Consider the following 25,489-nt stretch of genomic DNA (forward strand, 5'->3'; position numbering starts at 1 on the left):
ATCCAGCCAGCCAGGGAGTTCTAGCACCATCCAGGAGAGCACGGATTGATTCTCACCTCTGCCAGACTGAGATCTGGGGGGGAGTTCACACCCTGTTGTTTTCCTGCTTTAGGTGGGCACATCAACAGCATGTGCAGTGTCACCATACCCTGGGACAGCTGGAACATCAGGCAGTTCGTTGTCTGAAAGAGAGCAGGAGCTGGACCATGAAACAGCAGAAACCCTCCCTATGTACCACATTCCTGGTCCTGTGCACCAACAAAGTGAGGGAAACAAGGGGAATTAGTGAAAAGTCCAAGCTGCATGCTTGTCTTTGGTTGTAGACACCGACACAAAGTCTGAACTTGTGGAAAATAAGGAGGCGAGGCAGGTGAGCTGGGGCAGCTCTCCCTGTTTGTAATAAACCAAAAGGAAATGGAGAATTCCAGTGCATTGTCTGCATCTCTCTGCCCTAAGCTATGTCAAGGTCTCAGTTTACACATTCACAGCTCGTTAGAAGACAGACCTTACCTGACTTGGAGCCTTGGGCGTGCCCAGTGGTTTCAAAACACGGTGCCAGAAACCAGGTGGTCAGGCCTGTCCACTCTTGCATTTACAATTCGGCTGGCAAACACTACAGCTGCTGATTCAGAGCTCACAAAAGAGGTTCTCTGCTTTCACGAGCCATTGAAGAGCTCGAGGAGACCTGGCTGTCTTTATAGTCCTGGCAGCAAGCTTACATCCTAGTGTTTCGAATTTATTCCTTTGGGAGCCCCGTGACTGCCAGGTGGCTGGCATCAGAAGCAGAGGCACGGGAAATGACCGCCCTGGATTTTGGAAGCGAGTCTCGGAGCTGTCTGGGGTGTGCTGGAGGGCTGAGGTGCTTGTTGTGCACTGTCACATCCTTTGCCTGCTCTCATGCCCATGTCATCCCTGGGTTGGAGCAGGGAACTAGAGCCCTCGGTTCTGGGCAGCTTTAGTTATCTCAGGAGGGCAAAGCTACTTTTGATCTCTGCCAAAATCATGTTTTGGGAGCAGGGCTCTCATTCCCGAGCTCCCGAGAGACGCATTTGAGATCAAAGGAGAAGTTCCCATCCAAATGACACAGCTTTGGAAAGGGGAGTGCCACCTCTCTGTTCTGCCCCAAAGCAGCGTGTGGCCAATTGAGGGCAACTCACTACACTTTTACAGCTCCCATTCTCCACAGTCAGTAATTATTCCCTTGCATTGCAGATGGAGAGGCTGGATCAGCCCAAGATGACTGTGCCCATCCCCAGCGGTACCAGCCTTTGCTCTGGGGGCTGCCTGTTCAGCTGGAAAGCACAGCGCTGCTGGATGACGTTTTCCTCTCCTCCCACTGAATCAGCCTTTTATTTACTCTTTGGAATGCAAAGTAACAGGACACCCTGTGAGTTTTATCTCTCTCCCAATCTTTTGTAATGCCTTGGAAGTTGCCGGACCGGATTGAGCGTTTGAGATGGGGTGGTTTCGGGGTTGCCTTCAGGAATCTGGGTGGGAGGGCACTGTCGGTGAAATTTGAATTTGGGAGTCACGCTGAGAGCAAAATCCTTGAGCCACACTGCAGGAAGGAACAGCCTTTGTCCCTGACTGAATCAGGCCCGTTGCTGGTGTGGATGGATGGTGCTCCGTTGCTAGAATTCCTGGGAACTGCCTCCACCAGAAGACTTTTCCCCGCAGGCAGCCGGCCTTCTTTCCTTATGTAAGCAGTTCTTCCTTTCTTTCGCGTGCATGGCATTCCCAGGGCTGGGAGCTGATGCGGAAGGATCCTGCCTGCCCAGACAGTGTTTGCTGCTCCTGCAGCTGATCCTTGTCTGGGGTTCGAGCTCAGGGCGATTTAGCTCTTGCAACTCACACAGATTTTGACCAAGTCGGACTTGGTTCTCAGACTTCAGGGCTGTCCTTCCTCCCAAACTTCGGCTCTGCTCTCAGGATGCTGTTGAGGCTACACTGAGACAACGAGAGGAGAAGGACGTGACAGCTTTTATTGGATAAACTGGTCCCAGTGGGAACAAGCAGAGGCTGTGAGGCTGACTGCTGCCATTACATGTGGGTGAGTGCCTTGAACTTCATGCTTTATTGCGTTTTCACAGTGCCTCGGCTGGGCTCAGCATCCTTCAGTCAGACTGGAGGGGTGCATGCAAGTCTCTCACCAAAAAAAAGCACGTGGCAGACAGGTTGGGAATTGTTATTGGATGTTTTGGGGCTCTGCAGTGCCCAGGACGGGACCTGCTCCCACCACAGTGACTCGGTAATGGCTGCAGCACAGACACGAAGGAAATCCCTGGGCTCCAGCAACAGAGAAATGGGAATCCTGGTATTGAGGCCTCGAACCAACTACCTCCCAGCTAAATAATATTTACATTTAGCACGTATTTACATTTATTGCTTGCTGGTTTTCCCCACGGTGATTATGTCCCCTTGTTCAAAGAGGGCTCATGAATTAGTTTGTAAAATGTCAGTGGCTTGAATGGCAGGAAACAGTGAGCATTCACAGCTCTGTGTCAAACCAGGGGTTGTGGATCTTTGCCTTTTGCCCTCATCATCCATATCCCTGAGCGCGGGTGTTTACCTGGCACCAGCCTGGAGGAGATCAGTGGATGCGCCAAACAGGAAAAATGTGTAGAATGCAGGAGCAGTGGTTCGGCTGGGACCAGCTGCTTTGTACCCAAAATATGCTGTTTCACGGGGGTGTTAAGACAGGCTGCAGCCAGGCAGGTAAGGGAGTGGCTGTAAAAACAGCGCTGGGCAGGGCTGGGCATCAGCAGGAGGGCTGAGAGCTCCTGACATCAGCAGCCTGACTAACACGGCACCTTTTCAAGGCAAGTACCTTAAATCCAAGGGTGCTTCCTGCTGTGCAGTGTTCCGCGGTGGGTGGAATTCTGGCAGCTGCTGAGGGGACAGGGAAGGTGGTGGCTGATGTGTTTCTACAAGAACACAGAAGTTATGTCGTGTTTTTCACAACAGCAGGATCAGAGACCTCACCCCGTCTCTATTTTCCCCCCCAAAAAACACGTGCAAACAGCCTGCAAAACTTCTGCGCTGCAGAAGACAATTTAGAGCAAGGGAAAACAAAGGAGACTCAGCAAGGGATTTCCTGCCTGTGATCAGCAACTCGGGTTGCACCAGAACCAGAGTTCTGGGAAATTTTAAATATTCAAGTGTTGAAAAAATTCAGCTTCAGGGCTGGATGCAGTTGGTGTAAAAAGGTTTGGATCAGCAGTGCGGTGGCCAGTTCAGCTTTTGATGGGTGTATCACATATTCATATGGACTGCCACATGTAAGATGGAGAAAGGAAGACTCTTTCCATGAAAAATTGAGTTTGATCCAGCTATTTTAATCCTGACTTGCTCTTGAATGTGAGAAACCTAAATATTGGAGTGTGTGTGTCTAAATCATCTTTTCAAGAAGGGGTAAATGGTGAACTAAGACTGAATGCAGCTTTCAGTGTTACAAATTCTTTCAAACCTGCATTAGAGCCGTTCTCAGAACCCCAGTCCCTCCTTTCCCTCTCTGTTTAATATTAAACCACACAGCCCCAGGGGCTGTTGCTCTGTGAGCATCCCCCGAGTGCCACATTTGGATGCACTGCAGTTTCTGCAGCACTGCTGTGGTGTTCACTTTGCATCCGGTCTCTGTTATCCAAGAGAAAGCTCATTGCTACAGTGCGGTAGCCTGGCTGAGGGCAGGTTTCAGGCTGGGAAAAGGGAATATTTTGCTTCTGAGTGTCCCAAACGTTTCTGGGACCATGAGGCTTGTCCCTGGGGTAAACTATATGTGCGTGCTGAGAGTGCCCTCTTTGCAGCGGGGTTTCGTAGCGTGATAATGTTGTCACCCGAGGAGGGATGAGACCGTGGATACACAAAGCTTTTCCTTAGGAACTGTGCATCTCTGCATGCCAGCCAGCCCTCCTACCGACTACAAGGTGGCTTCTCTTGGTAAAAGACAGATTTTTCTGGTTTCATTTCCCAAAGCAAAGCTTGTGGCTGAAGGGTCTCTTGGATGATGCAGAGCTCATGCGGGGCTTTTGGGCGCAGCTTTTCGGGCACGGTGTTTCCCCTTGTTCCTGTGGAGCAGGAGAGGCGGGAGCCGCAGGTGGGCACGGCAGCGGCCCAGCAGCCGCGGGGTGTTTCCGGCTGCCCGCACCTGCCCGGAGCACGGGAAGGAGGAGCCGGGCGCGGTGCCCAGGCCCGGGGCGCGGCGCCATGGCGGCCTGAGCCACGGCACTGCCCGGGCCATGGAGCGCGGCCCCCCGGTGCGGTACAGCGCCCAGCTGCAGGTGAGAGCACGCCCGGGCCCGGGGAGCTCCCGGAACTCCTGCCAGCCTTCTGCCGGCCTGCCTCGTCCTCTGCTTGCTCGGGTTCCTTCGAGCCTGGCGGGTTCAAGGAGGCTCTGGATCCTGCGGGAAGGGGGGGGGGGTTCCAGCTCACCCTTGGGTAAGGTCAGGAGAATCTGCTTGGGGGACATTTCTGAGCTCAGCAGAGCGGGGGAAAAAAAAAACAGCTTTGGGGAATTGGAAATGTCCACCTGTCTGTGCCAGCTTTGGATCCCCTCGGTGTCGGTGCTGCCATTGCTCCAGGGGTTTTGGTTTCAGCTTAAGCTGAGGGCACTGGGGTTGTGAGTAAAGGTAAACTCTGTGCAGGTGAGCTGTGTACAGAGCCTGGCTCTAGGTTGTTTAGCAACAGATCCAACTAAACCTGTTCAAGTGTCAAAAGGGCCAATTTTAACCGAGGGCTGTGGGGCTTCATTAATTAACCGCTGCATTATGAGTGTGCTCTGAGACCTGAGCAAGCTTCTTGTGTAGATCTTCCTGGCTGAGGGTTGGGCAGGGATGGCTGAGTTTAGGTTGCAGCTCCAGAGCCTGTTCTGTGCCACAGAGCTGTTCCAAACACAGGGCTTTGGGTTAAAGCAGGACAGCAGCATTTCCCACCCCACCTGCAGGCTGTGTGGTGTCTGTCTCTGAGGCCTGACTTTAGTGGTTATTATCTGGCAACAACAAAGGAGCTGCTGGTTCTGGCACTGATCAAAAAGCTGGCCTGCAGCAAGAAAAGTTTCCCTTGCCTCCAGCCCCTCTGTCTGGTGTGTGCCAGGGGTGGGAGTGGGAAGGAGATGCTCTCACTGAAGTAGTTCAGCTCAAGCTGCTTGTTCCTGGCCAGGTTGGGGTGACACTTGTGTGAGTGACACGGTCTTCCCTGCCTGGCTTGTTCTCCTGGCAGAAAGTAGCTTTGTCTTTGATTTGTCTTTACACAGGACTGAGGGCTCGAGTGGGTCTCTTCCCTGGTTCTGGATCAGTTTTCCCCCTGTGTCAGTTCAAGAGGGGCTGATCTGATCAAGAACAGCTTCCCTGAAGACAGTACCTGCCCTCCTGGCAGGAAACAGCCCGAGGAGTTTGTCCCCCGTGGACTGTTGTTGGACTTGGCTCCTTATAAACGTGACAGTGGAGGAAATGAGTGGTTTTGCAATGTCTTGTGTCTCCTCCTGTACCCGCAGAGGAGCTGCAGCAGTTCTTGGGCTGAGGAGAAGCTGCTGCTCTTCCTTGGAAAGGTGCAGAGTGTTTCCCTGGGGTAGAGGCTGGTGGGTGAGCTGCTGCTCAGGCCAGTTTGGCTGCTGTTGGTGCCAAAAGCAAACAGGGATAGGGAAGACACAATGAGAGAAGGGCTGAGGCCAGACCTTTGCTCAGCAAACGAAAGATCACTGTGTAAAACTCTTGAGGAAGCAGCAGGAGTGTTTTGAGGGCCTGGCTGTGGGGAAGGTATCGGAGCAAAGGTTCTCTCCTTGCCCAGGGTAGAATTTATCATTTCCATCCAAAGGCCGCTGGGACAGAGTGGGAAATAATGCCCTGCAATATCCAGGCCATGGGCTGGGGCGGGGAGGGAGCAGCTAACAGGGATGGGTTTGGCAGACAGAGACTTTCCTGGTTGGATGTGCTGGTGTTTTCCTTGCTGTTGGTTTCAAACATTGGAGACTCGTGGTCCAGATCCACCTCAGAACTGTAGGAATGAGTGAAATATCGCAAGGATTGTGGAGGTCAAGGTCTGGAGCTCAGCTGCTTTGGTTAAGCTGCTGGAGGCAGTTTTGTTTTCCAGACAGTGCTGTCTGTACTAGGAAAGACATACAAGTGATTTAAATGAGCTGTTTGCATCTGTGGCATGTTTCTTTGCTGCTCTTAGGACATCAGTGTGTTGTAAGGAGGAATTTCATGGCTCATAGCTACACAGAGCAGGGCTGTAGGGTACCTTTGTTCCCACCTTCTCCCCAAGAGTTGCTAAGACTTAAGTGTAAAATTCTCTGCTACCACAGACACACAGAAGCATGGTGGCTTTTTCTGAGCTTCTGTGGTGCCGGACAGAGCTGCACCAATCAGCCTGGATAGGGCAGCAAGCCAAGCCTGTGCTATCTCTGCACACATTAACATCAGTTTCTTCTGTAATAAACCTAAAGGAATTTGGTTTCTCATATGACTCAGGGTAGTCACAAGACAATCAAATGCTGTAGAGTGTTAAGCTCATACTTGGTGTGTGAAATAGGTGTGTGTGACCTGTATCTTTCACTATTGCACCTGCCCTCTGTGCCTGGAAGATACACAGTCTGGAGGACTCTGTCCTTCAGCTCTTACCCCATATTCCCTTTTTAGTTTTGATGTCATCATTTTATAGCTTCATTGCCCTTTAATACAGAGCTGAAGACGAAAGATAGTGTGCTGGCAAAGTTTCTTATATGCTTTGCTGCCCGTGGTGGGGCAACACAGCATGAATACACCTCACGTAAGCTTCGCTCCCATGCGTGCTGTTTCCGTGTATTTCTTATCGAGAGTAAGAAGAGACGTGAGGAGATGATTCTTATCAGATCTTTTTCCAGAGGAGTTGTTGGGGTTTGCAGCAAGCGTTGGTGCAGGAGTTGATTTAAGGGTCGTGTGGCTGTACTTGAGCTACTTGGGTGAAGTGAGTTGCACATGCTGTTCACATTCGTTTTACTTTTTCTGGTGGGAAACAAGTTTCCCCTCATGCCAGCGCCACAAAGCTGGTGTTGACTTTCAATGTGATCCAGGAATTCTGGATTTGAAAACATTACTTTTCTGGCTCTTTTTGCCACACGAGCCCACCCTGTTGGTCTCCTGAGCTCTGAGCCAGCTTGCTAGCCATGTCCTGAGCTGCTGGATGAGTCGACAGGTTTAATTCCTCTCATTTCTCATGTGGTATTTGTTTTAGTTTTTATTGAACACCACCCGAGGCAGGTGTGGCTGGAAAAGGGGAGGTGGGAATTGCCTCTTGGATACACAGGCTGGGATCTGTAAGGTGTAATTACTCTCAAAAGTCTCTAACTATGTAGTCCAATGACTCTGCTTTATCTCCAACCTCCCCAGGCCTCCTCCAGCCTGGAGTTTTATGGGTTCCTTTTCTTGGTCATGTACATTGGTATCAGACAGTGGCATTTTTTTGCTGTGAGATTTGATTTGGTTGCACACCTGCTCTTACTTGTATGATCTGGGCAGCTTTGGCCCTGAGCAGTCCTGTGGCAGACCAGCAGAGTCTGGAGTTGGGAAAGTCCAGGGAAGTTGGTGAATCTCATGTCTGGTGCTGGACAAACAAATTACCTGGTGGTCATAAGGGACAGGTGAAACTAATGGCCAGGAGCCCAGTTCTTCCGTGGGTCAAGGTCCTGTGAACAGATGCAGACACCGAGGGAGAGATGGAGCAGCTTTTTGGAGGAGAGGGGAGCAGTGAGGGGTTTGGTGCCTGGGACACATCACCATCTTGGTGGGACCGCCAAAGAAGGCAGAAACCAGCCCCTATGGGGGATGCTGATCCCAGAGGGACTCCTGCTTTGCACACATCACGCTGCAGAGCCATACTCCATGGCATATCCCAGCCTTTCCACGATCCCCCACTGCAGGAGGATCTCTCTGCTTTCCTGTAAGATCTCCAGTGCAGAGCTGGTTCCCACCACCCCCATGTGCCAGCTGCATTTCCTGCTGACAGAGTTAGTCACTTCTGCATCTGGTTTGTCCAGTTGGACAGAGCACAGTTGCTGTCTAAAAATACATCGTGTGGCTTACAGAGGAGGAATGGGAGGTCTGCTTTTCCCAGGACTGAGCTCAGACTCTGCATGGAGGAGCAGGAGCCCTCCAAGCGCTCCATAAATCCATCTGTGTGCACTTCTTTTCCAAGTTTCCTTGCGGAGTCCATACTCCAGGGGAAACAGAGGCATGGGAGAACTGGGGCAGTGCCTGTCTGAACCTTTCCCTGGATTGGTTTTGCTGCCACAGCTGATGCTGTGACCAGATCCATCGGCCCCTGCTTGGGGAGCCTGGCCGTACCGGCAAGGACTGAGTGAGGAGGAGCAGGAGGAAGTAACTGCTCCAGTGACTAAGTCAGAGAGAATATCAAGGGAGGTTTTCTGTTAATAATGTTTATTGGTGCAGTTTCCTCGAGAAGAGACAGTCAGACCTTGAGTCACTTTGGGCTAGAGACGGTTTCTGGAGGAGCCATGGACAAGGTGAGAGTAGGACGTGTTCAGCTCCGCTCTGGTTTACAGCTGCCGCCGTTCAGAGCACACAAGGGAAATGTGCTGCAGCCATCAACTAAAGGAGATCAACATTGCAGTTGTCTTTTTCTTGCTTTAACTGTGATCTTTGAGCCTGTCTTGCATGTGATTTCATCTGGTTTTTGTCTAGCTCAGAGGATGGTGACAGGGTGTTTTTCCTCCCGAGTGTTGGGAGTGAAGGGGATATGGAGCACAGGAAGTGAGAGGGGCAGAGGCTGAGCTGCACTCGTGGGGCACAGGCAAGTCTGTTCCTAAGGTCAGACGGGTGTTTTTTGTGCTGAGTGTGGGCAGGGAGGTTTCAGCCTCTTAGAGTTTAGGACACAGGGCCTCATCTGAGACCTTCCTCACGGCCTGATTCATCATTCCAGCAGTGCTTGGGGGATGCTTCAGATCCTTCACTGGGTATTGGGAAGAGAGTTTGCAGGAATGGCTGTTGCTTACTCAGGCTGTGATGGATGAGGGCTCTTCACACAAGTGTCCGTGTTGGCTGAGGAACATAATGGCATCCATAAGGTATGGGAATGGGAGAGGACGAGATCTGGAATACAACACAGAGGGCGGGGAGGGAGGGAAACCTCTTTGGATACTGTCTGCTATCTGCCCGTAGTCACAGGGTAACTTCTGGCAACTAACAGTGTCAGTGGCTGCTTGTGCACCTTGTACAGGAGGAAAAACAAAAGTAACCTTCCCACAAGTCCCCACACTCCTGTCATTTCTCCTGTGCTGCTGCTGGCTCAGCTTTGGAGCAGGAACAAACTGACAAAGGCATGGTGTAAACTCTTACAGGTTTAACATTTTTCATCCTTTTTTTTCCAAGAAAAGCAGAGAAATTGCCTAAAGAAAGATGAGATGGTGAGTTTTCCTGCCTAATTTCCTTGCTCCCAGGAGCAGTGTGTGTGCCTGTGTGTGCTGGAGGCAGAAGGGAGCTCTGTTTGCCTTCTGATTTAATCACAGTGATGATCTTCTCCCTGGAAGAGTTATCTCTCTGCAAAGACACAATCTGTAGCTCAAAGGGGATGTCACAGTGCATCAGCCACATTGTTGTGCAGTGTTGTACAGCAGGAGCTCCTGCTTGCTGCTGAGCCTTATTTTTTTTCTGGCAGTTTGGTGGAAACTGAAGCATAGGAATTCTGCAGAGGGCTGAAGGTCCCCTCAGCTGAAGGTTTTCTTATGGAAAATTGGTTTTCTTTGCAGTTCTTCCTCGCTGGCTCCAGGAAGTCTGGAGAAACTGATAGATCATTTAAGCCCCTAAGACTGTCTTCTTGCCACAGGCTCCTGCAGATGTTAATAGAGAATTAAATACTTTGCTTTCTGCCAACAGCAGCAGTGTCTTGGAAGTCCTGAGAAGGCTCAGCATTGTGAGCAGCACTGTGGAGGGGGAGAGGATGTGTTTGCAAGTTTTGTGGCCGGTTTCTTCTCTTTACCAGGTTTGGGAGGGTTTATTACATGATTGGAAAACTGGTGGGAGCCAGATGGATGTTTGGAAGGCAGTGAGTCAAACTCCAGGTAGTCTTGACTTTGATTGCAGAGTTTCTTGATTTAGGATGTCTCTATGTATTGAAGCTTTATTTTCTGTGTCATCTGTTTCAAAGTTTCCTTGGGTTATATTTTCAAGCTTTTCCTCTATGATCAGAAGCCAAACAGGATTCAGAGCATTCCCCATGGGATTGTCCTCTGCAGCCCTGCTAGGTTTATTTTGGAGGTGGCTGGATTTTGTGCATGGAAACAGTTCTTTCTGCCTAGCCTTAGCCAGTAAAACTCAAAAATGAACGAAGTCCCCTTCCCTGAACTGCCAAATGATAAACTAGGAGGATTCTGAGAGCAGCTGGTGTGAAAACTGGTGTGTTGCTCTAGTCTTGGTAGTCTTCTGGTGTTTGCAGAGCATTAAACTTACAGAGTCCTTGACAAAAACTCGGAGTAAGGTGCCTGCCACTTCCCTTTCTGTTGTGAAGTGCTCCGGGCAAATACCGAAAGGAGGAGAGGCTGCGGTGGGGTGTGGAGGGTGGGAGGAGAGCACAGGCATTGGGTGAAGAAAAGGGCAAAAGAAGTGGGGGAATGGTTCAAGTGGGAGCTGGGCTTTCCTGCCAGGCAGGGCTGAGGAGAGATAAGATGAAGCACCTACTGGAAGTGCAATGAGGAAATGCAGTGAGAATGGCTCGTTCCTTATGTCTGCACAGCAGGCTCAGAGGTGCTTCTGTTAGCAGGATCCCCTCTGCTAGTTGTTTTTCATAGAATCCCAGAGTGGTTTGGGTTGGAAGGGACCTTAAAGCCCATCCAGTCCTACCCCTGCCATGGCAGGGACACCTTCCACTATCCCAGGGTGCTCCAAGCCCCATCCAGCCTGGCCTTGGGCACTGCCAAGGATGGGGCAGCCACAGCTTCTTTGGACAACCTGTGCCCGGGCCTCCCCACCCTCGCAGGGAAGAATTTCTTTCCAGTATCCCATCTAACCCTGCTGTCTTTCATTTCAAAGCCATTCCCCAGTGTCCTGTCAAGCCATATCCCCCTTGTCCATATTTTTCCTGACTTGTAGGAGCTTGTGGCATTTGCATCAAATTAACCTGAGCTGTTGGAGTAGGTTTGTGTGAGCCCTGGGCTGAGAGAGGACAGGCAGAGTCTGACCCTGTGTTTGTGGGGACAGCGTTACCCTTCTGGAGCGTGGGGCACGTGGAAATGCTGCGGACTTGTGCAAGTCAGTACTTTGAGCCGTGGTGTCCTTGCTGTCATCCAGAGCCCAGGGAGCTCTGAATGCCTGCTAAGGAGAAAATGGGAAGGTGGTGAGCAGAAAGGTGAGGGATCCTCCTGTTCTGGGCCTTTGCAGCAGGCACAGAGCCCTTCCTGCCCAAGGGAGGCACAGATCAGAAGCAGAAGATGTGGTGAGCTCTGCCCACACCACTGCCAGGGCTGGCAGAAGAGGAAGTGCCAGGGTAGATGCAGATCTGGGCCCCCACATTGTCCAGCCAGTACCAAGAATGCTGTGTGGGATCCTCTGAAAACATCTGGGTCTGCAGCTGTTCCAATCCCCCCGGGCCAAAGGTGCAGATACATGAGCAGGGCAAGGATGGAGGAACGAGGAACGGAACAGAAGGTGGGAGAAAGTGAAACCCTGGCGCACCAATGGTTTTACGGCTGACACAGAGCTCGATGCTTCAACAGATCTTCCACTTCCTCACCCAGCCCATTATGGGGTGGTGATGACAGTGAGAGCTGTGTTATTCCTCGTTCCTTTTGGATCTGTTCTTCCACATCTTGTCCCAAGAGCATGGCTGCTCGTGGGCTGTGGGGATGTCTTGTGTGTTCATCTTAGTTTTTTGGTTTATTTCTTTTAATGGGTGTTTGTGCTGGATGGGCAATTCCAAGCAGAAACAAAGGAGTGCTCGTGGCCCAGGAGGCATGACAGAGAGCTGTGAAAATGTAAAGGGAGGAAGCAGCTTGATCTCTTCTTTTAGAGAAATGCTATTTATAGCATGCTGTGCCCTGTGACCTGTGGGTGACACACCTGCACACAGCGAGCGCTTTGCGGGGCTGAATTTTTCTGTGCAATTTCATCTGCTGAGGCAGATCATGGAGCTTGTGGGCTTGTGACCTGCCATGGTCACGGGAGGGTGTGTGGACTTGCCCCTGAGTTTGCTTGAGCTCATGACCTTCTATTAGGCCCAAAAAGGAATTAGGTGTGTGCAGAAAAGCAAAGAAGAAGCCTTCAGGGTTTGTCCTGCCGTGGCTGTGGAGCTGCCAACGCTGAGGTTTGCCCTCAGTGCTGCCGCATTCTTTGTCCCCAAACCTGCTTCAGGCTGCTCTGTGGCTGGACCTCCACAAGCCAGGCTTTGGGAACAGCCTTCCCACTGTCCTGCCTTCCCTCCTCTCCCAGGACATGAACAACCTGGACGAAGGGGTGGAGTTCCTCCCTGCCATGAACTCCAAGAAGATGGAGAAGCGCGGCCCAAAGCGGCAGGTGGTCGTCACCGTCCTGATCATTGTTTTTCTGCTTGTCTCCCTCACCACTGGCCTCCTGTTTTGGCATTTCAAATGTGAGTGTGATGTCTGGTGGGTGGTGACGTGTAGGGGGACACCCTGGGAATGTATCCATCCACATGGAAAAGCTTGTTAACTGGCATTGCTCACATGTGCCCTCTCAAGCTCTGTAGACACCATTTCCACCCCCCTGCCCTGACTGCTGTCACTGGGGATCTGCTGTGACACGATCCCAGCCCTGGCTGCCCTTCCTGACCCTGAACTGTTGCCTTCCAGACAGGAACACACCTGTCCAGAAGGTTTTCAATGGCCACTTGCGGGTTCTGAACTGGGAATTCCTGGATGCCTATGAGAACTCCAGCTCTCCAGAGTTCAGTATGCTGGCCAAGAAGGTGAAGAGCACGGTAAGAGGTTTCTTGCCTCCCTCCTTCTACAAGCAAGGAATTTTCCTCTTGCCTGATGGCCATGGGGATATGTCATGTAAGATTCCTTGGAGCTTTCCCTGCTTGCTGTGACACACTGGCTGGGAGCAGGGACCTTCCTTGGAGCTGGATCTTGACATCCCAGCTCCAGCCCAGTGCCACGGCATCTCCCTGTGCCATAGGAGCTGCCAGGGCACATCCCAGGATCGCTGGATGAGTCAGGGCCAGGAACTGAGGCAGAAGGGTGTCTGAAGGAGGCTGAAGCTGTGGCTGGTCTTGCCTCTTCCCTCAGACTTGGGGATTCACTTCCCCCAGGGAAGAGTGGGGCAAGCTGAGTCAGAGCAGGCTGTGATGGGCAGCTCTGGGCTCTTCTGGGGCTCTCAACTCTCCTTCCTTTCTTTGGCTCTGCAGATTCCTGCACCCAGGGATGCCAGGTATGTGCCCTGGTTTTCCTTAGTAGGCTTGAAGCTCTGTCTGTCTTTAGCTTTTCCCTTTTCCTCACTTCTAGATGTGATGAACACTCCTTTTTAACCCTTTCAGGTGGAGGAGATCTACAGGAATCATGCTGATATTGGTCCTTACCACAAAGAGACAGTGATCACTGCCTTCAGGTGAGTGTTAGGTACTGCCTGAGCCCCATCTGGGACGCCGGGATATCACACAGCCATTTACCCTCATTCCTGGGATGCTGGGATGGAAGCACCCCAGTAGTCACCCTGAGTGACACAGGAAAGGGTGAGCAGTAAAAAGTCACCTGAAACTGCGTTTTGTTTTCTGCCAGATGTCTTGGGAAACAATGTGTGGTGCAGTGAACTGCAGTGGGTGGTGCCTGGCAGCATTGAGAGGGACTCCCTGGGCTGGCAGGGGCCTTTGCTGTTTGCTTAACTTGTCATTGAAACTCTCCCTTCCCCGTGGCCAGGCTCTAAAAATGGCTCATCAAGTAGTCTGGCCCCTTCTTCTAGTGGTATGAGTCCTCCCACATCTGTCCTTGCCCTCACACCACAATTGCCCTTCCCACAGCGAAGGCAGTGTCATTGCCTACTACTGGTCAGAATTCCTTGTGCCCAAGTACCGGGAGGAGAGCCTGGACAGGGCGATGGCTGACAAGCAGAGCCTGGTGCAGAGGTGGAACCCCCGCCTGAGAAACCCCATGCTGAAGGTGGAGTCGGTCATTGCTTTCCGTGAGTTTTGGCTCCGCTGTCCCTGGGCCTCTGTGTGGGACTGGGTGGGATATTTCTCTGGAGGGACAAGGTGCTGGTCACAGCCCTCCCTTGGGAAAGCCAGCCCTGAGGGTGATGTAAGGACCTGGATGTCACTGCACAGCTTAAGAGGATGTACAGCCTGAAGGAGGCTCCACAGACCTGCTCCCCTCTGCTGGAATGCTTTGTGTTCTCCCCTGAGCCCAGGGAAGAGGGACAGGGATGAGGTCTCTCTCTGCAGAGGAAGAGTTTTATCCCTCAGTTCCCAGAGGCCCGGCAGGAGCAGCCTCCCCTGCCAGTTTGCAGGGAGAGACTCCACAAGCAAGGCCAGATCAATGACAGTCCAAGGGACAACCTCGGCTTTGTGCCCAGGGATTTTGCATAGCCCAAAGGGTGATGCCAGCTCTGTTTTCTCCTACAGCTGTGGACCCCAGCATAGCTCACTCTGCCCGGGACCGTAAGTACAGTTCTTCTTCCATCTCAGTGGCCTTTTTAGGGTGGTGCTTCTCTTGCAGGATGGGGAAGGGTCTGGAGAGAGGTGCTCTGCATGCAAGGCAGACCCCAGTGTGCTCCTTGGAGCTGGTTTGGGGTTGGACAGACTGTGACACAGGCCTTGCTGTTACCCAGGAAGAGCCACCTGCCCTGGGATAGCCTGCAAGAATTACTCTCTGCATCCCAGGGAAAGACAAGGCAAGCCTTGTTTGCCTTGTTAACTGTTCCCTACTCTCCGGGCAGACAGCTGCATGTTCTCCCTCCACGCCAAGGAAGGGGAGGTCACCAGTTTCACCACGCCGGGCTTCCCCAACAGCCCCTACCCCAACAATGCCCTCTGCTACTGGGCATTGAGGGCAAATGCCAACTCCAGCATCAGCCTCACCTTCAAGACCCTGGAGCTGGAGCCATGCAGAGATGACAGTGACTACATCAAGGTGTATGACTCTCTCAGCCCCGTGGAGCCCCACGCCTTGGTTAGGTGGGTGTTCCTGTACGGCACCAAGTCCAGGGTGATCCTTAGAGATGTCCTGCTCCTGTCCCTGCTCAGAGCTGAGCTGTGCTGCTTGAGGCTCCCTGTGCAGCAGTGCCTCATGGATTCTGTCCTTTGCTTCCTAGGCTTTGTGGGAATTATGCCCCATCCTACAACCTGACCTTCCTGTCCTCCCAGAACGTCATGCTAGTCACGTTGGTTACCAACAAGGAGGGGCGATTCCCTGGGTTTAAGGCTGAGTTCTTCCAGCTCCCGAAGATGAAAGGTGAGCAGAGGCCTTGGCCTGTTTCCCCACCTCTCCCTGCCACGGGCAGCTGAACAGGGAGGTGGCTGTGGCTGAGGTCAGTTTGTCAGGGATGTTTCCAGGGCTGGAGCACCTGGAAGCAGGTCACCTCTTGGTGCTTGCCTTGCCTCTGGTGTTCTTGGCTGCTGTCATGATGTCCCCTGAGGAGGCCAAAATAAGAATTATGTTGAATTAGACATGCAGATTGATGTGTACAGGAAGCACCTAATTGATCTCCTGGGTTCTCTCAAGCCTTGGAGCAGAGCTGCTCTCTCCAGAGAATGACTTAACCTTGTCAGAGACTGTTGCCTCTGCCTCCCTTCCTGCCTTGGATGACAGCCAGCTGAGGCTAGGAAAAACCACATCTAAATCTCTAACCTGTTACTACCTTCCTGCTTCTGTTTAGCCTGCGGTGGCACCCTGAAGGGGGACAGTGGCACCTTCACAACTCCCTATTACCCGGCACACTATCCCCCAGGCACGGACTGTGTCTGGTACATTGAGGTGAGATGGGCCCTCTCTTTCCCTTAATAAGTCTGTCAAATGACCCTGGTCATGCAGGACATGGTGCAAGGGAGCTCACAGCAGCTGGGGCCCAGAGGCTCCCAGTCTGGCATGACTGAGGGAGCCTTTCGGAGCTGGGGGCAAAGGAAGAAGAGGTTGAGACAGGCCTGAACCCCACAGGAGCCCATGAAAAATCCTGTAACTTCACACTAGAAGGATGAGAGTGTGGGCTTTGGGACAGGCCCGTTATTGGCTGGTGACCAGAGGTCTGGCTTCTACCCCTCTGTGTGCCTGTTCCACTGGGGATTCTGGGGCTAGGGTGACTCAGTGACTTTTATGAAGCTGTTTCTTTTCCTGCTGGAAAACTGACCTCCCCTTTTCAGATATGTTCTGTCCTCCCGCCAAGCACAACCCTCTTCCTGTGAAACTATTCCCTTTTCCTTGCTCCAGAAAACAACATCCCACTGACTCTGCTTCCTTTCACAGGTTCCCTCTATAAAAAATGTGAAGGTGCGTTTCAATATGTTCTTTGTGCTGGAGCCCGGGATGCCAGTCAGCTCCTGCACCAAGGACTATGTACAGATCAACGGCACGAGGTGGGGGTTGTGTGGCTGAACCCATGGAGGGGCTTTGTTTAGTTACACAGAACCTTGTGCTTTCCTTAATCTGCTGTGGGAACAAGTGTGCTGGTGCTGTCAGGGCTGGGAGGAGGCAGGAGGGTGCCCAGGACTGCCCCATGGTGAGAGGGGAGCCCCACGCTTGGTTCTGGGGATAAGACCCTGGGTTTGTGGTGTGCTGTAGCTGACTCCTCCCAAATGCTGTGGAGCATCACAGCACACAGCTCATGTGTGGGAAGGCAGGAACATCTGGGGTGGGTTTGCTTGAATGAGCAGATCTCCATTCTCAGAGCACTCGTATCCTGTGATGCATTTCCCGATGCGTTCCCCAGCTTGATACAAGCTGGGCCAGACAGAAAACTTGGTACTTCACAGGCAGGTGATTAATCTTGTTTCACAATGTTTTGGGCAGGGGAGCTGACCCTGCCTCAGAGAGAGGGTTTCAAAGTCAGTACCTGCCTCTGCAGCCCTGAGTTCCTGCAGTGCTGTTCATGATCATGCACGTGATCCCACCTGCCCATGATGAGATGGGATCCTGCATGAGTCCAGTGTATCCGAGATCAGACACATCATGGGGCACGCAGGGATGTGGAAGAACTTGATCACAGTCATTCCTAAGGTCACAAACTGGTGTTTGTAACTGGCCCAAACCTTCTGCCAGCAGCAGCAGAATTTGGACCCTGAGGTCCAGCAGCCTGTGCTGGGATCAGACCTGCTTCCTGCTCTCCTGCCCCCTCAGCTCCTGGGGTGTGGAGGGAGGTCAGGGATAGAATTCTGGAGCTTTTCTTGGTGCTGACTTACAGCCCTTCAACTCCCCTTTGCTCTCTCCCTGCAGGTACTGTGGGGAGCGCTCCCAGTTTGTGGTGGCCAGTACCACCAACAAAATCGAGGTCCGGTTCCACTCAGACCAGTCCTACACAGACACGGGCTTCTCTGCGGAGTTCCTGTCCTATGACTCCAGTGACCGTGAGTTGAAACCCTGGGGCTGGGGTGGGGAAAGTGATTTCCCTGAGATCTGGAGCTGTCCCTCCTCTGTGCTTACACTGCCCTGTAAACCGGGAAGCGCCTTTTCCAGGGGGATAGCAGCATGTCTTGCTTCCCTGCAAACCTCCTGGTCTTCGTGCTGTGTTCTGCTGTAAGCAGGCATAGGGAACTCTGCAGAAGGGATGTAAAGGGGACACCAGGAGGCCTCATGTGTGGTTTTGTCCCTTTCCCTCTCTCAGCCTGCCCTGGCAAGTTCACTTGCAATACCGGCCGCTGCATCGACAGGAGCATGCGCTGCGACGGGTGGCTGGACTGCGTGGACGGCAGTGATGAGAGGTCCTGCAGTAAGTCCAGCCTTGGTTTCCCTTTGGCACAGTGTGGGAAAGGCCATGTTGCCCCAGGGTGGCTAGGCTTGTTCTGGGTAATGTGACTGAGTGCTGTCTGGAACCAGCGCTGCAGCCTTCCTCCAGGTGCTCAATCAATTTGGGATCCCTTCTCAGCATAGGAGCTGTGGGTTCCTGCTAATCCAGCCCTCTCCCAGTGGCATCGCCCTCCCTTTCCAGTTCCTCCCAGCTGGGAATGTGTTTTTCTGTGTAATCCTGCTGGTTGTGGCTTTGGCTGAGCTGGGTGGTGTGGAGGGACACGTTTCGTTACCCAACTGGGCAGGCTTTGCAGAGCTCATCTGGAAAACCCGTGGGACACACGGGAGTTGTTTCTTTGTGCAACAAGTTTTCCTCTTGGATTAGCAGAGCTGTCCTATAGTTAATGTTACTGTCCAGGCTCTGCAGTTTATTAGAGAGGACGGGATCCCCTGGTTTGGGATCTTGTTCCTGGGGGAGGGGCAGTTTTCTCGGGAAGAGTGTGCTGCTGGCCCATGATGCTGGTTTCTCAGGTGCTTTCCTACTGCTTGCAGCAATTGCTTTGCTTCAGTATTGCCTCTGGCTGTCCTGCTGTTGTGATGTCAGCTTCAGCCTCCGCTGCCTCAGACATGACAGCTCCAAATGGCTTTGTTCTCCAGAAAAGTGGAAATACTGTGGATGTACTGGGTGTGTCATGTATTTATGTACACATGCACAGTCCTGAGCTGATTGCTGGGGTTCCCATGCCATGGTGGATGGGTTGCTGGTGACTCCACAGGTGCCTTTGCAGGCCTCTCCCCTAATTTCTAGCACTGGAACAGCCTGCCCAGCGGAATCACCATCCCTGGAGGTGTCCAAGGAATGACTGGACATGGCACACAGTGCTCTGGCCTGGTTGACAAGGTGGTGATTGGTCTCAGGTTGGACTCAATGGTCTTAGAGGTCTTTTCTAACCTAAATGATCCTGTGGTTCTTACTTTGCTCTTCCAGGCTGTACCGAGCAGCAGTTCAGGTGCCAGAATGGCTGGTGCAAGCCCAAGTTCTGGGTCTGTGACAACGTGAATGACTGCGGTGACAACAGCGATGAGCTGCAGTGCAGTGAGTGACTCACCCCGCAGGCACAAAGGGCTGAGGGCTCGAGCAGGCGCGTGGGGGACGATGGAGGCTCGTGGGATGGAGAGAAGCAAGTGCTGTGCTGGAAATGAGCAGGCAAAAAAACCCAGGCGTGGCAAGGGCTCACCTGGTTGCAGCTTCCTTGAGCCCTGAATGAGAGCTCAGAGGAAAGAAGGATGAGCAGAGGTGTAGGAAAAGAAAGGGCTGAGTAACTGAGTGGTGGTGTGCAGTTTGGAGAAGAAGAGGTTGGAGACACAGGATGCTGGAGCTGGAGAGACTTTATTTGGGGAGGGGAGCTGGGCCCAGCCAGGTGCTGAGGTGCTGCAGGATTTGTGCCCAGCCCTCAGGAGCTGCTCTCTGTCCCCAGGCTGTGCAGCAGACAGCTTCAAGTGCGACAACGGGAAGTGTGTCCCCAACACACAGAAATGTGACGGCAAGGACGACTGTGGGGACGGGAGCGACGAGGGCAGCTGCAGCAGAGGTGAGGGTGGGCTGCAGGGTGACTGCCATCAAACGCAGCCTCTGATGGATTTCCTTGGGGCTGGGCACCCTCATGTGTGTGTTTGCATGGGGTGGCAATGCCCTGGGGTGGGTGGAAGAGGTGAAGGTGATGTGACCTCCCCAGAACCGGGGCTAACCCCTGTGCCTCCATCCTTCCTCCAGCAGGCCAGACCGCAATCCCCTGCAAGAACTACACGTACAAGTGCCGCAGTGGACACTGCATCAGCAAACAGAACCCCGAGTGCGACGGGGAGCAGGACTGTGAGGACCACTCTGACGAGGACAACTGCAGTGAGTGCCTGAGAAATCAGGGGGGTATCTGGGCTGGGCCTCTCAGAGAAACACCCTAGTGTGGCAGAGAGCCCCTGGGTGTTTCTGTGCAGGAGCTTGATCTGAAAATAGCCAAGCCATGTTCTTTAGCAGCCTGTGGAGCGTCTGTGTTGTTCAGGAGGGCTTAGATGGGTAATACAGGGGTTTATCTCCCCTTTACAGAGTTGGCCAGTAAATGTTGTAGCTAATTTAGCACCTGTGCAGAGAGCATCAGCCCTTCCTGACACATGTAACAGGGCACTTGTGCTGTCAGATGTCCCAGAGGAACAGAGGGGAGGCATGGGATGGGAACAGGAGAAACCAATCACCCCTTCTCCTTCTCTGCCCTAGACTGTGGGCTCCGCTCTTATGTCAGGAAGTCACGGATTGTCGGTGGGCAGAACTCGGACGTGGGAGAGTGGCCGTGGCAGGTCAGCCTGCACGTCAAGGGCCAGGGCCACATCTGTGGGGCCTCACTGGTGTCGGCGAGCTGGCTGGTGTCAGCGGCACACTGCTTCCTGCCACTGCAAGGCATCAGGTACCGGCCTTACATCCCTGTGCTTCCAGGCATTTCACAGAATCACAGAATAAGCTGAGTTGGAAGCAACCCTCAAGGATCATCGAATCCAGCTCCTGGCTCTGCACAGCACCATCCCCAAGAGTCACATTGTGTGCCCTGAGAGTGTTGTCCCAATGCTTCTTGAGCTCAGTCAGGCTTGGTGCTGTGACCACTGCCCTGGGGAGTCTGTTCCAGTACCTGACCACCCTATGGGGAAAAGAGCTTTTTCCTGATATCCATCTAAAACCTCCCCTGACACAACTTCAGGCTATTCCCTCTGGTCCTGTCACTGGGCACCACAGAACAGGTATCAGAGTCTGCCCCTCCTCTTTCCCTCACAAGGAAGTTGTAACTGCAGTGAGGACTCCCCTCAGTCTCCTCTTCTCCAGGCGGAACAGACCAAGTGCCCTCAGCTGCTCCTTACACATCTTCCTCTCAAGGCCCTTCAGTATCTTCACTGCCTTCCTTTGGAAGCTCTCTAATAGTTTAATGTTATTTTTATGTTGTGGCAACCAAAACCACACACAATATTCCAACAGCAACTCTTGAGAGGCATTCCTCAAGGAAACTGTTTAAGGTAGTGAGCGGTGCTGTCTCTGAAATGGGGTCTCACCCTGTGTTTCATGCCCCCCATGCAGTTACTCAGACCCCAGCCTGTGGACAGCCTACCTGGGTCTGACCGACCAAGGTGACCGCAGCAGCCCCAATGTGCAAGCCCGCAAAATCAAGCGCATCATCTCCCACCCCTTCTTCAATGACTACACCTATGACTACGACATCGCTGTGCTGGAGCTGCAGAGCCCCGTCACCTTCACGGCTGTGGTCCAGCCCATCTGCCTGCCTGATGCCACCCACAACTTCCCCGTGGGCAAGGACCTGTGGGTGACTGGATGGGGAGCGACTGCGGAAGGAGGTGAGTGCTGGCATGTGATTTGGGGCTGCATTGATGTATTTTACACAGGTTGCCCAGAGAGGCTGTAGCTGCCACATCCCTGGAAGCATTCCAGGCCATGCTGGACAGGGCTTGGAGCAGCCTGGTCTAGTGGAAAGTGTCCCTACCCATGGCGGGGGGTGGAACAAGACGGGCCTTCTTCTTCTTCTCTTCAAATCCAAACCACTCTGGAATTCTACATGTCTATGATTTCTGTGTTTCTTGAGGGGAAAAACACGGGGGTGCTTAAAAATGTGTATTTTTACTTAAGCTGCTCCTCCATCTTGGCAGGCTCGGGAGCCTCCATCCTGCAGAAGGCAGAGATCCGGCTCATCAACCAGACTGTGTGTAACCAGCTCCTGACAGACCAGCTGACACCACGCATGATGTGCGTGGGGATCCTGACCGGCGGCGTGGACGCCTGCCAGGTAAGGCAGCCGTCTGGGTTTAGTGCTCGTTATTGGTTATTAGGCAGGGAGACAGGCCTTTGCTCATTCTGGCACTTCCACTTACATTTACATTTTTAACATAAAACAAATCTATGGGAATCCTCCTGGATTCAGACAATGGACAGATTACAATGGGCACCAGCAGCAAGTTGTGTTGATGCATGACTTAGACTCAAAAACTACAGCCCAAAACCACAGGACTTAGACTCCATCTCACCAGGTAGGACATACAACCCCACTCCAGCTTCTGGCTGTTATTCAGAGCCTTAGTTAGCAAGCCAGGCTGCTTGACTGGTATTTTATAACTCTTTGTTCTGGCACTGTGGCTCTTACTGCCATACTCCAATACCTGTTTCAGGGAATGGCCATGTTGTATGGGGTTGGTGCTTATGCTCCTGTGTGGTTCTGTGCAGGGAGACTCTGGAGGGCCCCTGGTCAGTGTGGAGCCCAGCAGTCGGATGTTCCTGGCTGGCGTGGTGAGCTGGGGCGATGGCTGCGCCCAGAGGAACAAACCTGGGGTGTACAGCCGGCTCACGAGCCTGCGAGACTGGATCAAAGAGCACACAGGCCTCTAGGGATGGATCCCTGCCTGGACACATCTTGGACAGCGCTGGCTGGAGACACTTGGCAGTGCCAGCCATGCACAGCCTCTACTGTGAACTTCAACCCTCCCTCTACCTCGCTGCGAGCACCTGGGACTCCATGTGCAGCCAGAGCTGATGGTTTGGTTTAGCCCTTAGTCTTAGAAACCCATGTTTGGAGAAGTTTCCCGTGGTGGGTAAGCTAGTGCAGCTCCCATGAACGACTTGAATGAGCCATCATTCAAAATTACATCTAGTAATAAACTTTAAAAAAAAATCAAATTAAAAAAAAAAAGACAAACACTTTGTGTTTAGAGGCAAACTTCATTTGGACAGGTTCAAAAACAAGGTTTCAGCATATATTCTAAGTTGTGCAGTTGTTTTCAGACGGCCGTCCATACCCCTTTCTCTGGTGTTCAGCCACAGAGGGGTTGAAGGGAGGTCTTACCATAGTTTTGAGGGGATTCCCTTTGGGATCCCTCCCTTGTCCCACACCATGGTCTCCTCCCTCTGTCCTCTGTCCAGCTCTGCTTCTGGCATGGCCAAGTCCAGGGCTGGGGGCCTGAAAGAGCGATGTTGGACTGAAACACCATTACTGCCCCCGAGGGAAGCCACGGGCAGAGCTCAACTGCCATCGCTCACCCCAAAGAAAGCCATGGGCAGGGTTCAAACACCATCACTCACCGTGAGGGAAGCCACAGGCAGAGCTGCTGGCACACATGGAGATCCAGAGCCATTGGTGTCACCACACTGTGCCTTAACATCACACTTAGCTGAGCTGATGCAGCTTCTGCTGAGCCCCAGGTGCCTGGAGTCGCTGTGAAGAGCACAAGGGCTGCACTGAATCCTTCCTGGAGTGCTCCCCACAAGGACAACATCAGTCAGCTGTGCACACCAGCCTTACACCTATCTTACTTTTGTAAAGAAAAATGTGACTTGTGAATGTGCTGATTTTCTTCCTTTCTCCTCTGTAGCCTGTCCCTGCCCCAGCAAGCACACTCCAGCTGAGTTAGTCCCTTCCTCACCTGTAAATACATTGTTTTGTAAAACTCTCAGAACTGAGATGCTGCAATAAACTGGGATATTTTCTAATACTGTGGCTGTGTGGTTGTTCCTGAGCTTCTGTGCAAGTGTCCCTGAGACAGAAGCCTGCAGCACAGACCCCCAGTGGTAAGTGACAGGAAGGGTGATGTAGGCAAGACAAGCAGCACCACTCAGTCCTTACTGCAAAGAACACCCAATTTATTAAACAGCAACTAAGAACAGGTATTGAGGTAAGCTCGGGAACCCCAACAGCAAGGCAGAGTCTAAGCGGCACACGTGCAACGCTGGGTGCTCTCCCTCACCCGTGCAAATGGGCAGAGGACCAGGTGCTGAGCCCCAAATCAGTCTTTATACCTGGTCCTTTAAGTCTATTGGTCTGGTTTGGATCCTTCACACTATTGACTCGTTTCTCCTGCTGTCATTGGTCCATTTCAACGATGCCTTTTTCACCAGTCATTCTCCGAGAATCTCCACCGCTTGGTTTGTGCTACGTCCAATCCACGTTCTTGGTGACATCACTCTTATCTGTGGGAACAATCTGGAAAGTTCCCCTTTCCCCATGCTATTGAGGGCACCACCCGATGGTTACATGCAGGTATTACACCCAGTACACTGTCCACAACGTAATGTAACAAGATAATTAACACACAAAACATCAACCAACCCAACTCCTGCCATTAACATATTTACCAACTTACTAATTATAAAACACTGAAACTCATTTATAATACTAAGGGGGAAGCTGAGCCTGTCTCAGTAAAACACTTCTCTACTGCCATGCACAGCAGCTCCACTGTGGTGGAGAAACACTCAGAGTCTAGGGAGAAATCCTCACAAAAAACAGCTGTAAGGGCTCATAGGAGGATGGTCTCTGCCTCAGCCCTCTTTGTAGCGTTCAGGTACGTTCTGAGATCTGTGCTTATACAGTGCTACAACAACACAAAAAGAAGCATTTACTGTGGTCATTCTCTTGTGTGGAAGCTGTGGGGCCTGCTGGACAAGGAATGAAGGGAGTCCTAGGGTGGGACAAGTCCTAGGCTCCTTTCTAGGTTACGGTGCCTGAAAAAGCTTCCCCCAGGATGCTCTGTTGTGTTATGTAAATGTACCCCAGTTCTGTTTCCCTGAATGGCCCTGATTCCTCTAGCTGTCCCTAATCTAGAAGGTTCTCCCCTCCCTGTTTCCCCCTCCTGCCCCGCCACCACGCCCTCAGAGTTTCTCTATTGGTTCCCTTACCCTGGCCCTGCCTGTGTGTTGCTTTGTCGAGACGGACATAACAGCACGATACCTGCTGTAATCCAAGGCCGTAAAAGTTTTTTTATTTACTGCTATTCTTATACCTCTTCACAGCTGCTGTGGCTTATTGAGATTGGCTGCTTAGCAAACAATGACAAGGCTGTCTAACAAACAATGACCATTCAAGCAGTAAAACAATTATACAAACGAAAGTATCGTTGTTACATATTATCTGCAAGTTCTCCCTTTTACATGCCTAATGTCCCATAATAAGAACATCCCCTTCTTGTGTCCAGAACATCTTCTTTCATTGATTATCTTCGTGGCTTTCTCTGTGGGTTTCACTGAAGCTGCAGAATTTCACGGTAAAAAAATCTCACAGGTAAATTCTGACTGTCCTTAGGTCTGACTCTATGAGGCCCCCAGTCCAGCTGTCAGTCTCATCACCTGTGTACTGCCCCTTGCCCTCAGATCATCGGTCTCTGTTGTTCACTCTGCTCCCCTATATAACCCCGGACCTTCCGTTGTTCTGGGGTGACTTCTCTGGAATCTTGCACGAGTGTGGCTGCAATAAACCTCTCCCATAGAACCCCATGCGAAGGCCCTTCCTGCTCCTTCATTGTCGGATTGCTTTGTCAGCTGTCCGGTGTGTGGGTGTACGTGTGTGTGCAAGCGTGGTGGCTGCACCGAGCGCCTTCCTCCTGGAGACGCTTTTGGGAAGGTCGTGGCATTTTACCATCCAACACCGCACTGCAACACTCTTGCCCAGGGAGCATCAGCAGCACTTTTGCAGCACCGAGCACATAAAAGTACAAAAATTTCATTCCACAGTGTCCTACGGTTTGCAGTTAAGCTCCCCAGACACATGGCCCACTAAAAGCTTCCCTAAACATGAGTTGTTA

At 52.2% G+C, this 25,489-nt stretch overlaps 1 protein-coding gene across 8 annotated transcripts; it reads left to right on the plus strand.

Moving 5' to 3' along the window:
• The first annotated feature begins 1,348 nt into the window (after positions 1-1,348).
• Positions 1,349-23,402, plus strand: ST14 (ST14 transmembrane serine protease matriptase). 8 transcript variants are annotated; one of them, XM_042034155.1, is made up of 20 exons: positions 1,349-1,699; positions 1,857-2,050; positions 12,411-12,570; positions 12,791-12,918; positions 13,477-13,547; positions 13,957-14,117; positions 14,557-14,592; positions 14,871-15,108; positions 15,246-15,385; positions 15,810-15,907; positions 16,394-16,503; positions 17,360-17,490; positions 17,748-17,852; positions 18,858-18,965; positions 19,348-19,461; positions 19,644-19,772; positions 20,142-20,328; positions 20,988-21,262; positions 21,572-21,708; positions 22,143-23,402. In XM_042034155.1, the coding sequence occupies exons 2-20, from the start codon at positions 2,045-2,047 to the stop codon at positions 22,302-22,304; spliced, it is 2,496 nt and encodes an 831-aa protein (XP_041890089.1). In that variant the 5' UTR covers positions 1,349-1,699; positions 1,857-2,044; the 3' UTR covers positions 22,305-23,402. The 8 variants fall into 8 exon arrangements, with proteins under 8 accessions (XP_041890089.1, XP_041890090.1, XP_041890088.1 ...); XM_042034156.1 differs by having other exon boundaries at positions 1,886-2,050; XM_042034154.1 differs by having other exon boundaries at positions 1,349-2,050.
• Positions 23,403-25,489: the final 2,087 nt, after the last annotated feature.

Source organism: Corvus kubaryi, unplaced genomic scaffold (genome assembly GCF_017639235.1).
Source record: "Corvus kubaryi isolate FWS band 111438036 unplaced genomic scaffold, C.kubaryi_AGA036_p1.0 37367, whole genome shotgun sequence".
In the NCBI taxonomy this organism is placed as follows: domain Eukaryota; kingdom Metazoa; phylum Chordata; class Aves; order Passeriformes; family Corvidae; genus Corvus; species Corvus kubaryi.

Bases quoted from the DNA above. Each gene is read 5' to 3' on its own strand.
- ST14 (XM_042034149.1), top strand. From the start codon at position 8,405: ATGTTTATTGGTGCAGTTTCCTCGAGAAGAGACAGTCAGACCTTGAGT. The intron at 15,109-15,245 runs GTGGGTGTTCCT...TTTGCTTCCTAG, and splicing joins GAGCCCCACGCCTTGGTTAG to GCTTTGTGGGAATTATGCCC. The intron at 21,263-21,571 runs GTGAGTGCTGGC...CCATCTTGGCAG, and splicing joins GGGAGCGACTGCGGAAGGAG to GCTCGGGAGCCTCCATCCTG.